Raw genomic sequence first — 12262 nt, forward strand, 5'->3', positions numbered from 1 at the left:
AATGGGCTTCCTAGCCCAGGAAGCCCAGAGAATACGAATTTATTAGTACATAGAGCAGGGGTTGACAAACTACAGCCTGTGCTTATAGACAACACTTTACTGGAATACAGCCACACTAATTTTTGTAAGAATCACGTATGCCTGCTTTCAAGCAACAATGACAGAGTTGAGTAGTTTCAACAGAGGCCATATGGCCTGCAAAGCCTAAAATATTTACTTTACGACCCTTTACACAGAAAGTTTACTAACTCTTGATCTAAGGCACCATCCAGGGCAAAGAGTAAGCTTTCTAGTCCACTTGGCAGGTAAAACTTCCTTTAGGAATTGGGGTCCATCAGGCTACCTTAGCTCACTAACCATTAGTCTCACCTAACTAATCCCTCTTATTCCAATATCAAATTCACAGAGATGGGATTTTCCATGCCACACCAAGCAGTGATTCCACTTTTCACTGTGTATTAGTTAAAGAACTGGCTTTCTGATTTAAGCTTCAACCTCTCATGAAGGGGGGTAGCTTGGATCAGTCTTTTGGAGATCATCACCTCTGACGTACAAAAGATATGTCAAGTTTCTAGACCTGCAAAGCTTAGGACTTACTTCTGAAATATGGAGACCCCACGAGGGTATCCATCCTATGAAGCCCTAGCTGGGTCAACAGCCTCCCTCAAAGATACCCCTGTGACACCTCACTCTATCCTAACCATGACGCTACCAAAACCCAAGGAACGAGTACACATCGTTCCTTAACATCAGACACAGAAATCCCACACGACCATCACAAAGAGACTCAACATTCCATATACAGTAGCTGTGTCAGAGGACTGACACGTTTTCATGAGATAAGCACTTCCTCTCCTCAAGTGTCTGATGCGACACGAATGTTTTTAAAAATCATCAAAAGAAAGTTAACATCAAAATCAACATTTTGGAAATGCTTCAAGAATAAATCATAAGCTACCTGTCAGACTCTGTACTTTATTCTAAGAAGTGTTAGTCCAGTTGGAAAGATGCCATTCCCACTCAACTGATCTGCATCAAGATCTCATTTCTTACCTGGCTGGGGCAGAGCTTCTCTTCAGCAGCTGTGGAATATTGACGTGTGTCTTCCTTTGCTCCCTCACAGGGGTCTCTTACACTCTCCGCCTGGTCCCCTCCATCTCTGAAGACCTTTTGCTCCATGCTGTTGGCTTTCACTTCCCTATCCAAGATCCCAGAAGCCACAGAACCTTCTGCTGTGGGGTCCACCAGCCCACACCGCCCAGGCTCACCCCCATGGTCCAAGGTCTCAGGGGTTTCTTCGCGACAACTTTCCACAGGAGTCCTCTGCAGCTCCAAGGGCACTGCCCTACTCTGACTTATACGAGAGCTTGAGGCTCCAGGTTTTACATCTGGAATCGCACTTGGCTCAGGGTCAGCATGAAGCTCTTTGGAGACACTCACTGGGAGTTCAGAGTATAATTCCTGCACCTCGGCAGACATGGAGGAATCGAGTGGAACGGGCTGGGTCTCTACGCCGGATGACAGCATGGGGGCAGATGCAGATATGGAGTCAAGTCTTTTACACCAAACGGCTCACCCTGACACAAATCAAAGGAAGGGATAAAAGTTTAAAACCTTGCACGGTAGTAGAAAGCTGTCTCAGCTTAAACTGGCTAAAACAAAGGCAAAAAATTCTAACTCAAATGCCAACATTATCTGGCACCAAAAAATTCTCTGTAAGAGACTGAGTTTGAGGAAAATAAATACCTTAAACCTTTAATAGACATGTCTAATTTCAATGCAAATACTGCCTTGTGAACAATTCTTAGTATAAATCTGGATTTAAGTGAGATCTCATCAAATGTAGATGAGAATAAGACATGTCTAGGTCCAAGGATAGACCCAATGTAAATAAGAAAATAAAGATTGTTTTTGAATTGTTTTCAGGTTGTGAACCTTGCGCGTTTTGTTCGCTGCTATATCCCTGTTGCCTGGAATAGTTGTTTCACACATAGAAGGTACTCAGAAAATATTTGCTGAATTAACATATACTGAGGGACTCTGAAGAATTCGATTCACTGACTTTTCTTCATTAAGAATTCTCTTTGGAAGAAGATATAGAGAAAAGTGCTCACTAAACACCTGAGCTGTGTCTACGCAGGCTGGCACCCAACACGACTAAATCAGCTCTTGGGCAAATCCCTCCTGACTTCAACTCAGCACCTCGAGATTTTCCAAGTGCCTTCACAGACACCACTCATTTGATTCTCATAACAACCCAGTGAGCTAAGCAGGGCGGCTGTTGTCTTCCTCTTACAGGTTCTAACACCACACCTGAAGAGGGTAAAGGTGACCTGCCTAAAACATTACATGGTTAACTGAGGGATGGAGGGGGGACACCCAGGGCTTCCACTGTGTTGGTCATGTTTCACTTCTCACATTGGGTAATGGGAACATGGGTTATTTGCTAAAATGTACATATTTAAGTAGTTCATGATACTGTATTATTAAAGTAATCAAAACAAACACACACAGATTGGGAATGGTACACCCAAAACCAGGGTCTCCTGGCCGGTAACTTTTCCATTTTAGTCTACCAAACGCGTGTGGTTTCCACCACAAAATCCACTTGACCTGACCAAGGCGGAAATGATAACCAAATGAGATACTGCACACTTTCGTTCTTGATGTTTTCCTTAACCCTAAACAGGAGGAGAGAGATGAGAAATCTTTGGAATCTCCGAGTTCATAACAAGAATTTATCGGAAGTACCGACAGCAGATTCCTTTGGCCGAAATGTACATAGGAAAGGATGTTTCAGATGTACTCTCACCACTTCCTAATGTCCATCTTTCTCCAAAATAAACATGTTACATACAAGTAATACCCAGAGCTTGCTACTGAACTGTTTTGACTGTTAGGCTGTCTCACCGTCTCTCCACCGACCACGATCAGATTTTTAAGCATGAGGGACTCTCCGAGACACCACGTAACTCCCTCCTTACGACCCAGCGGCCCTGGGCCCTGTCTGTTTGTACCCTGATTATAGGGGAAAGTCCACCGATGCCGCTTACACAAAGGCACACGCTCTGCCTCCCCCGTCAATGAGCAGCCCGCTCCTTGAGCACTCCTGGGTTGACGACTGTTCCTCCTTGACAGAAGGTCCCCCACACTGGCTTGTGCTGTCTTGACTGGAGCTGGGGCTGAGGAAGGGCAGATGACAGGTCCTCTCATTCCAGACCATTCTGCCCTCCTCCTGGTTTTCCAACCTGTGGTGGCTGGTTTACTCACGTCCCTATGCTCTCATCTGCTGAGCGAGCGCCTTAGTGTTTTCAAGGAACCCTACTCAAAGGTGAAAGGACATAACGCAATACCACTAACTTAAATACGAAAACTAGAAATTACAGGAAAGCTGACTGCTGGTCCATAAGGTTGAGGTAACACGGGAGGGCTGGTGAAGAAACTTGAATCCAAAGGAGAAGCAAGGAGAGATGCACTGGCGTGCAAAGGAGTGAGGTGAGACTCACAGGGGACTTTCATAAACCGTGCTGACAAAGGCATCCTTTCTGGAGCTAGTCTTCCCCTTTCTCCTCTAGCTCCTGGATTTCTAGGGGTACTTTAGATTTTAAGCCATTTTGTGTGTGTGTGTGTGTGTGTATACGTGGGGGTTAAGGGATAAAGTGAAATTGCTATTTGATGCCCCCGCTCCCAAAAGGCTGGAAGTGCTCCATTTTAATTTGGTTCAGTTTCCCTTTCCCATCGACAGATAACAATCCAGCTTTTAGTTGTCACACCACATATGCACCAAAAGAGTAACTGCAGGAAAGACTACTGTAGAAGAGAAGGTGGAGACGAGCTCCGTGGGTCTCCCTGCCTGCCAGGGTACGGGTGTTCTCAAGTTCAACCCTCGATACACCTCCCTTCCCAGGATTCACTTTTTTGATGACCTCACCTTTTCGTGCAGCTTCTCTGCTAACAGGATGACTCAAAACTGTCCCTTTAAGCACAGAGTAACCACATGATCCAGCGACTCCACTCTGAGGAACATGTGCAAAAACCACATGCCCACACAAAAACTTGTACACGGATGTTCACCGCAGAACTGTTCACAAGAGCCAAAAAGTGGAAACAAATCAAAATGTCCATCAACTGATGAACGGATCAACAAAATGTGGTCTATCCACACAATGGAGTATTACTTAACTATGAAAAGAAATGATGTGCTGATTCATGACACAACATGGATGAACCTTGAAAACCTTATGTAAGTAAAAGAAGCCAGGCACAAAAGACCACGAAAGATCTCACTTACACGAAATGTACAGAGCAGGCAAATCTGGAGTCAGAAAGTGGATTAGTGACCACTTACTGCTGGAAGAGTTGGAGAAACAGGGAGTGGCTGATGGACAGTTTTTCCTTTGGGGGCAATAAAAGTGTTCTAAAATTGATTGTGGTGATGGCTGCACAACTCAGACTATGCCAAACACTACTGAATTGTACAATTTAAGTTGATGAATTACAAGTTATATGAATTACATCTTAATACAGCTGATTTTTTTTAAAAGAAAGAAATCTGTCCCTAGCCCCAACTTTTTCTCAAGCTGTGACCTACGTTTCACTCACAAGGATGGCACCCCCCCCAAACGTAACAAGCCTAAAATAGAACCCATTCAACGCAGTGAATAATCGAGTATTGCTACATGCAAGCAGCTATGAGAAACAGGATGAGTAAGAGGCTCTCGGTAGCATTATATGCTTATTTTTGATCCCACTGCCTCTCTTAGTAATGGCACCCGTTACCCCAGAGCTCAGACTTGAATCCTCAGACGTAATCATGTCTGACCATCCACATGCCGTTCAATTAGCGCTTGTACCAACGGTCCCAACTCCAGCTGTGTCTCTAACAAATCTCACTCCTTTCCAACCCCACAGTCCTAACTCAAGATTTTGTTCTGAACACAAAATCACGCACAAATACATGCTTCCTAAGCAGATGCTTATCACAAAGAGGCAATGTTGATAATCATATAAAATGGCTCAAAATATTCCTCAGGAGAAACAGTGCCATTACCTTTCCTACACCTCCATCTATGTTGTAAACTGGTGTGGACCAAAACAGAATTGTAAAGCTTGGTCACCAAAAGATAACTTCCAATATTCAAAAGCCAAACGCCACAAAACTACCATCTCTTGATACGTTTGTTTGGTAGAGACATAATTATAAGACTTTTCAACCTGTAAAACAACTAGGCACGTCGGCTGTCGAAGCAAAACAGACACTCCCTCCTTTTTGCAGCGTGATTCTGGTCCTCAAGTTTCTCAGCAGTATGTGAAGTGGAGTCACCAAGAACAGCTAAGTGCCTCAGCTGGAACCCTCAGAGGTGAAGTCATATTTAGATGCAAGCCTAGAGCAGCAGTTTACAATTATTCTCAACTCACTAGCTCGCATCACTAAACTGTCCTCTCAACTTTCTCCCTCTATCAAGACATTGGTAATGCCACAAGACTGCAGAAACAACAGAATTCTACCATTCAAGTTCTTTAAATTTCTGAATGCAATGGAGCAATTAAAAATGATGGTACAGAAATATACCTCTCCATAGAAAGCTGCCTGAGATGTCTTATCAAGCTAGATAAATATTAGGATTCTTTTATTTTGGAAAAATATATATCCATATAGGAAAATTGTTTTAAATACTATAAGCCAGATATTAACAGTGTTACCCTGGGTGATGGGACCATGGATAACTTATCTGCATGCTGTACTTTTTTTTTTTTAACAATGAGCGTCTATCACACATGTTAAAATTTTTTTAAAACGTTATATCTCAAGATCCAAATATGAAGCAATAAAGAATAACTGGTAAGTATATTATCCCTTTATCAGTATCTTTCCAAATGTCAGCTCTCTCCCTCAATCATAAAAGTTTTTACACTAAAGTGTTAAATAAACTTGAAGTAAGCGGAAAGAGTAACACATGCTTATAAAATGTAGACAGGGATTTATGGCTTAATCCTTACTAATGATTTATAACCAAGCTACTGGGTGAAGACACAGATAATTACCTAGTTTGAGGTGTAAGCAGAAAATAACCCATAAATTCACAAACAACTCTCTCCTGCTGCTATTAGCTTGTCATATTTACCATTAACACAAATAAGAATTACATTGTTTAGGGGATGGATTTATCCCAGGGGTGGGGATGGGGGTGAAGACTAACGTTTATAAGGAGTATGCAGTATAATTATTCCAATAAAAGAAGAAAGCCCTTTGAATTGAGAATTATCATCTCCCAGGCTTTCTGCTTCAAATGCAGAATCAGTGCTGGGAAGCAGTCTAGTTGTTGGTCTCCAAGCTGGGAGATCAGGGTCCCTATCCTGCCTCTCGCTTACTAGCTGCACGGCCTTGAGTGTGTCACTGAACTTTCCTGGGCTTGTTTTTCACATGTAAAATGGACAAATTAAACAAAATAATCGCAAAACATTGTGTTACCCGTAAAAATCCCAAGACTCTAAATAACTTTTCTATCCCAGTTTGTTTCAGCACGGCAGACCTACAGACACCAACAAAAAGTGGTACAGAGCTCAGATTAATCCCCACTGCAAGTACTCAAGGGCAAACGAGGTAATTTAAGAACACTTTACATACGAAAAAGATAGAAAGCTGTTCTTCAGTGTGTCTTCAGGCAATCTGGAAGTGTTAATTCCCATTCCACCAAATAACAAAAGCCAAGGGGAGGATGGGGAAACTAGGAATGAAAGATTAACATTGTAGCTCTCGGCCTCATTAGAATACATTTTATAATACTAAAAACCTGACAAAGGGGCAACTTTCGTCATTCAAACATGCCCCAAAACAAAAGTTCTGGGGGTACAAAGTTTACAGCAGTAAGCAAAAGAAGAAAAAAAACCAAACAAAGAAAACAACAGAACAGAAAGCCATGTGCCCCAATAATCCCATCTGATGGTCTCCCTTCCCTTTAATTCCAAAAGCAAAGGGGCTGCTCTTAACCAAACGAAGCAGTTAATAACACTAGGCACTACCACACTTGTGACAAGGGACAATACTCACAATAACGATCAGGCCCTCAGAAGTTCACCACACTCCTTTCACCTTGAGAAAGGGGCTTTCTTTTCCAAAGATTCGGACACTGTAGCCAATCCCTCCCTGAGGGAATTCGGAGAAGGGGGCCTCTTCTTGAGTAACAGATAAAGAAGAATCTTTGAAGATCTCTAGACAAACTGAAAGTGGGGCAGGGAAGTCCATATACCGAACAGGGCCTGGCTCTTCCCCACGGAGTGCACAAGAAATCTCAATAGCATCAAGCACGGCTTCCCCCGTTCCTCCCTTTATCAGCATGCAGAAAAAGGATCCCTCTGTCTCCACATGGGGAGTGAAACAGTGAAAATGCTCTTGATTTCTACTGACAAAGAGTCTGCATAAAAGATTTTCATTCCTTTTTCAAAGGAAGGGGAGAAAAGAAACCATCTGTGCCACTCCAAATATACAGCAGGAAAGCGTCCTTCTCTCATAGGTCTAGAGTCTTATTTTTCTTGGGAGAGCAAGAGAAAGAAGTTGGAATCTCCATCTTGGGTGTAGGGGGGTGTGCACATCAGATAGAAGGAAGCTTTTTCGTCACTAGAGCAAGTAGGGGGAGTGGGAGAGGGCATCTCTAACCAGTCGGGAAGGAGTGATAGCTTCTGTGGACAAAGGAAAGGTTGGCTTCTCCTATCAGGTCTCCCTCTTGGAGTACAGACCTGCTTCCAAAAGCAGTCTTTTTTGCAGATTATTCTAACTGAGGCCCTCTTTGTTAATTTGGGAAGTGTGGTCGGATCTAAGACAGTACAAGTGTCTCTCTGCCCCGGGGAAATGCCTCCTCAGAAAGTGATGGGGGTGGGGAGGGATGGGAGGAAGAGACATGCATGGAAAAATCTGTGTTTCTCTGTGGAAGATACTAGTTTCCTTTAAAAAAAATTAAGTAACAGTAATAGCAACAGTTTTCCAAAAGGTTACTATGTACTAAGCACTTACACAAAATTTCCTTTAGCCCTTAGGACAATTCTTTGAAGAGAGTACCCAAATTAGAGATGGGAGGACTGACAAAAGGTTAAGAAATGAGTCAAGGTCACAAAGGTGGGAAGTGGGACACACGCGGGCTTGCATCCATCACACTTCAAACGCCACGCTCTTCACTGTGCGAGGGAAAAGAGCTCCAGGCACACCAAGAAGCTCGGGGGCGGAGAAGCGAGGCTCCCTCTGTGGACACGACTGGGGGAGGGGAGAAAGGCTGACTAACACCATAAAGTAAATTCAGGGTCTTCCTCCCTCTGTATCAGGGTAAAGATAAAAAATAAAGAAGGGAAGATAAATCTATCTTTTACAGGGAAGGAAGAGCCCCCTGTCACTTTTAGGCAACTTGAGTCTTCCTCTCCACCTGGGGGGCGCTGACCAAATCGAGAGCGATCTTATCCCTCCTGAAAATAAGTTCAGAATCGCCCTCTCGCACCCCGGGAGCGAGTCTCCCTCTGCTGACAAGAGCGCCGCAGCCGGAGAAGCGCGTTCGCCCACGACAAGGGGCGTCGCCCGCCCCGAGGAGAGAAGTTGGGGGTCCCCCGCCGTATCGAGGTCGAAGAGGAATCGTTCTCCCCCGCCGGAGCCATGACTCGGAGAAGCCGTTTTCCCCTCGCGACGCGGGGCCTGGTCTCCTCCCTCTCCCCGGGTCGCTCCGCGCCCGCAGCGCAGCCTGCGTTCCCTTCGGCGCCCCGAGAGGGCGGGGGGCCCGGGCTCCCCTTCAGCCTGCACCGCCCGGCGAAGGGTCCACTCAGACTGGAGTGCGGCGGGGCGGCTACGCCCGAAGCCTTCCCGCCCCCGGCCTCTTACCCTCAGGTCGGCTCCGCGGCCCGCGCTCGCCCCGCCAGCCCAGCCTCTGCAGCCACTGCCCCGTAGCCTCCAAGTCTACCTGAGCCTGCGGAGCCGAGAGCCCGGGGGCGCTCCGGCCGCCGCCGCCTCTTCGTCTCTATGGTCGCCCCGCACTTCCTCATCCGGGGCCCGAGCTAGCCATGCGGACTCGCCCAGGTCCCGCCCCCGCACTGCGCGCGCGCTCTCCTGGGGCGGCTCTTCCCGCGTGGAGCCTCCCGCCCTCGGCTAGCTCCAGCGGCCTCTGCCCCGCCCCTGCGGCCAGGACTCTTAAAGGGGAACACATCTTTTGACTCCGCTCCTGCTGAGCTTCAGGTCCAGTGTCTGACTCCACTGAGACCACTCTGGTCCAGTCTCTTTTCTGGCCCGAACGGCTGCAACTCTCCGGGCCTCCCGGCTTCTACCCTGGCAGCCCAAGATATCTTTTTATACCTGGAATCAGTATTTTAGATCATGTCACTCCCCTGATACATCTCCTTTCTGGCATCTTGTTTTAATTTCTTCATAGCTTTAACAGTAGCCAAAATTGCCATTTCATGTTTATCGACTTGTTTATCATCTGTCCCTCGCGCCCTTGTCTGTTTTGTTCATCACTCTTTGCTCAGCACCTAGAGCAGTGTCCTGCACAAGCAGGCACTCAACAGATATTTGAAGGAAAGAAAAGAACGTTTATTCAAGAGGGAATTGAGACGGTCCAGAGAATGCAATCAATCCCCAAATCACACAGCCCTGTATTAAACAGAAATCTGTTGTCTCTTGGAGCTTATCAACTTGGCTGAGTACAGAGCTAGAGGTTTGGTGGTTTGTGGGAGATTTTAACTTTCTCCTCTCTAATCAACGTATCCTTGAACCAGTCAACATGTGGACCATTTTATCTAACACAGTGGTTTTCCCAGCTTTAGTTAGGGCTGGAGATATACACACCTAAAGGCCAACCCTATTGTTTACAGCCTGTAAGTCCATCCATCGTCTATATACATACACAGTTCACATACAGGCTACCACAGATGCTATTGGGATGAATTAACTAGAAATTCACTTTAGAACATTTCTACACTTATAGTAGCCAAGTCCTCAAGTTCTTTCTCAGGCAACTATGTGCCTATAGAAGAGGATCTGAGAAACTCAGTATTACTGGTTTGTCTTTTCCCTCAGGATCTAATATTACTGCACAGCACCATTATTGATCTCGTCTTTAAAAATGTGATATTTTGTTCAACATGGATTTTTTGTATTCTTTTTTTAAAAACAAAAATCACATTATTTACATTGCTGAGTTTTTTGGGACCCCCTTAGCATTTTGTGCTCTAAATAAGGCAAGTGTCTCATTAGCCCCACCTACCACACCCTAGTCCCAGTCTTGCTCCTAGCTCTGTGTTAAGCACAAAGGGACCCCAAAGAAGCATCATATATATATAATTCAATCCCCTAAAAGTCGAGAAGAGCCAATTTCCTGACAAATTCCATGCTTTTGGTGACATTTACTTGGCACTTTAAGTTCTTCTAATTTCAAAGACTTAACATGTCCCTCACCTTGCTTGGCCCTCAAACACCTTGTGAAGGAGGAAGAACACGTACTTTTTATTCCCATCTGTCAGGGGAGAAATTTGAGGAAAGAGAAGTATCCTGTGCAAAGCCACACAGCTAAAAACAGGCAATCCTCCATGTGGTTGTAGCACAGTGATTGTACATTGTAGAACGAAGGCCATTGGCTCTCCAGTCTGGGAGCTACCCCCTCCAGCCTTCCCTAACCCCTAACTTTGACCAGCTTTAGACTTTTTTGGCCACATGGCTTGTGGGATCTTAGTTCCCTCACCAGGGACTGAACCCATGCCCTCGGCAGTGAGATCATGGAGTCCTAACCACTGGACCACCAGGGAATTCCCTAGGCAATTTTTTAAAATCTCAAAACTCGTCAAGGTTTTTTACAAATTTTTGCCAAATTAAAAAGTGAAATATTTGTATTTCCAAGATACGACACACCAATCTCTCAGGAGACGGAATCAAATTCCCCTGAGGGCCAGGGACAGCGAGTCCCCTAAACTCTGGGATGGAAGGACTTCAGCTACTGAAAAACAGCCTGGGGGATCTGGGTGTGCCCCCCGAATTGGCAACATAAACATGTATTTTATATTTAACATTTTATCCTTGACAGGTTTTGCAACTGTTGCAGTCTGCTTGATTACATGTTTTTCTTTACTATTAAAAAATTACAATTAGGTCTTCCCTGGTGGCGCAGTGGTTGAGAGTCCGCCTGCCGATGCAGGGGACATGGGTTCGTGCCCGGTCCGGGAAGATCCCACATGCCGCGGAGCGGCTGGGCCCGTGAGCCATGGCCGCTGAGCCTGCGCGTCCGGAGCCTGTGCTCCACAACGGGAGAGGCCACAACAGTGAGAGCCCCGCGTACCGCAAAAATAAATAAATAAAAAAATAAAAAATTGCAATTATTTAAGAGTTAACTTCCGAATCGAATCCTTCACTCACTCCCTAGTCCTTCTGTGGTATGTGATGCTTTTTTTATTTCAACATTCAGAAAATTTCTGAAAACGGTTGGTCAATTAGATGGAGCTGGCAACTTGCCAGCAGCCCTTGGCCAGCTTCAGGCACTGCCCACACAGCTCTGATTTTTAACTCGAGAAGAGAAAGATGTCCCAACAGATAAGGGCTTAGGCTGAACCCTTGGGTGAGACACGAGGTTGCTGGTTAAACGCTCAGCCTTCGGAGCCAAGTTGGACTCCACTGGGTCAAGATCTGTCCTTGAAGGAGTTTGGTGTCCTCAGCCTGTTCCCCTGTCTGTGAAATGAGATAGTATATGCCACCTAAAAGAGATGTGACGATTACATAAGAATGTCTGTGACAGCTCTGGTAGCTATTGTTAACAACCACAGAAGCACGGAACACCACTTGGGGTTTGGAAGGATTTGAAAAGCCCCTCAAGTGGATACTTCCCAGCAGGGGCCATCGCACGTGCTTAGCCCTTTGCATTTTACAAAAGTTCTCCCAGAAACTCTATTTTGTGCCTCTCAGTAGCCCTGAGAGGCCTGGTGAGGGTCCATAACATCGTTTACAGATCCGGGGACATTCGCCCGAGTTTGCCCTGTTGAGGAAATCACTAGGTCGGAAGAGAACCGCTTGTGCTCGGATCTATTTCGGAACGTCTGGAGGAAAAGGACTTCCTTCCCCGGGACGACGGCCCTCAAGCTCGGGAGCGGGAAACGCAGGTGGGCAGCCCGACCTACAGGCCTCACGCGAGGCCCCGCCCCCGGCACGAGCCCCGGATGGGGAAGTGGCGCGGACACCGAGACGAGGCGGAGGCCCGGCCAGAGCGGCCCAGGGCGGGTGGGCGGGAAGGGGGCGGTGCCCCGG

General features: G+C 46.0%; 1 protein-coding gene across 4 annotated transcripts in view; it reads right to left on the bottom strand.

Annotated features, from left to right (window-relative positions):
* The window catches only part of PRR14L (proline rich 14 like), a 56837-nt gene extending 47879 nt beyond the window's left edge, over positions 1 to 8958 (bottom strand). For 2 of the 4 annotated variants that reach the window (XM_082667784.1, XM_082667786.1), the window contains exon 1: positions 1054 to 1542. In XM_082667784.1, coding sequence (XP_082523910.1) covers positions 1054 to 1527 — 474 coding nt within the window. In that variant the 5' untranslated portion in view covers positions 1528 to 1542. Of the gene's footprint in view, positions 1 to 1053; positions 1578 to 8860 lie in introns of those variants that run through there. The other 2 variants (XM_082667785.1, XM_082667787.1) reach the window with 2 other exon arrangements.
* Positions 8959 to 12262: the final 3304 nt, after the last annotated feature.

Source organism: Grampus griseus (genome assembly GCF_964374135.1).
Source record: "Grampus griseus genome assembly, chromosome: 12".
Lineage (NCBI taxonomy): Eukaryota > Metazoa > Chordata > Mammalia > Artiodactyla > Delphinidae > Grampus > Grampus griseus.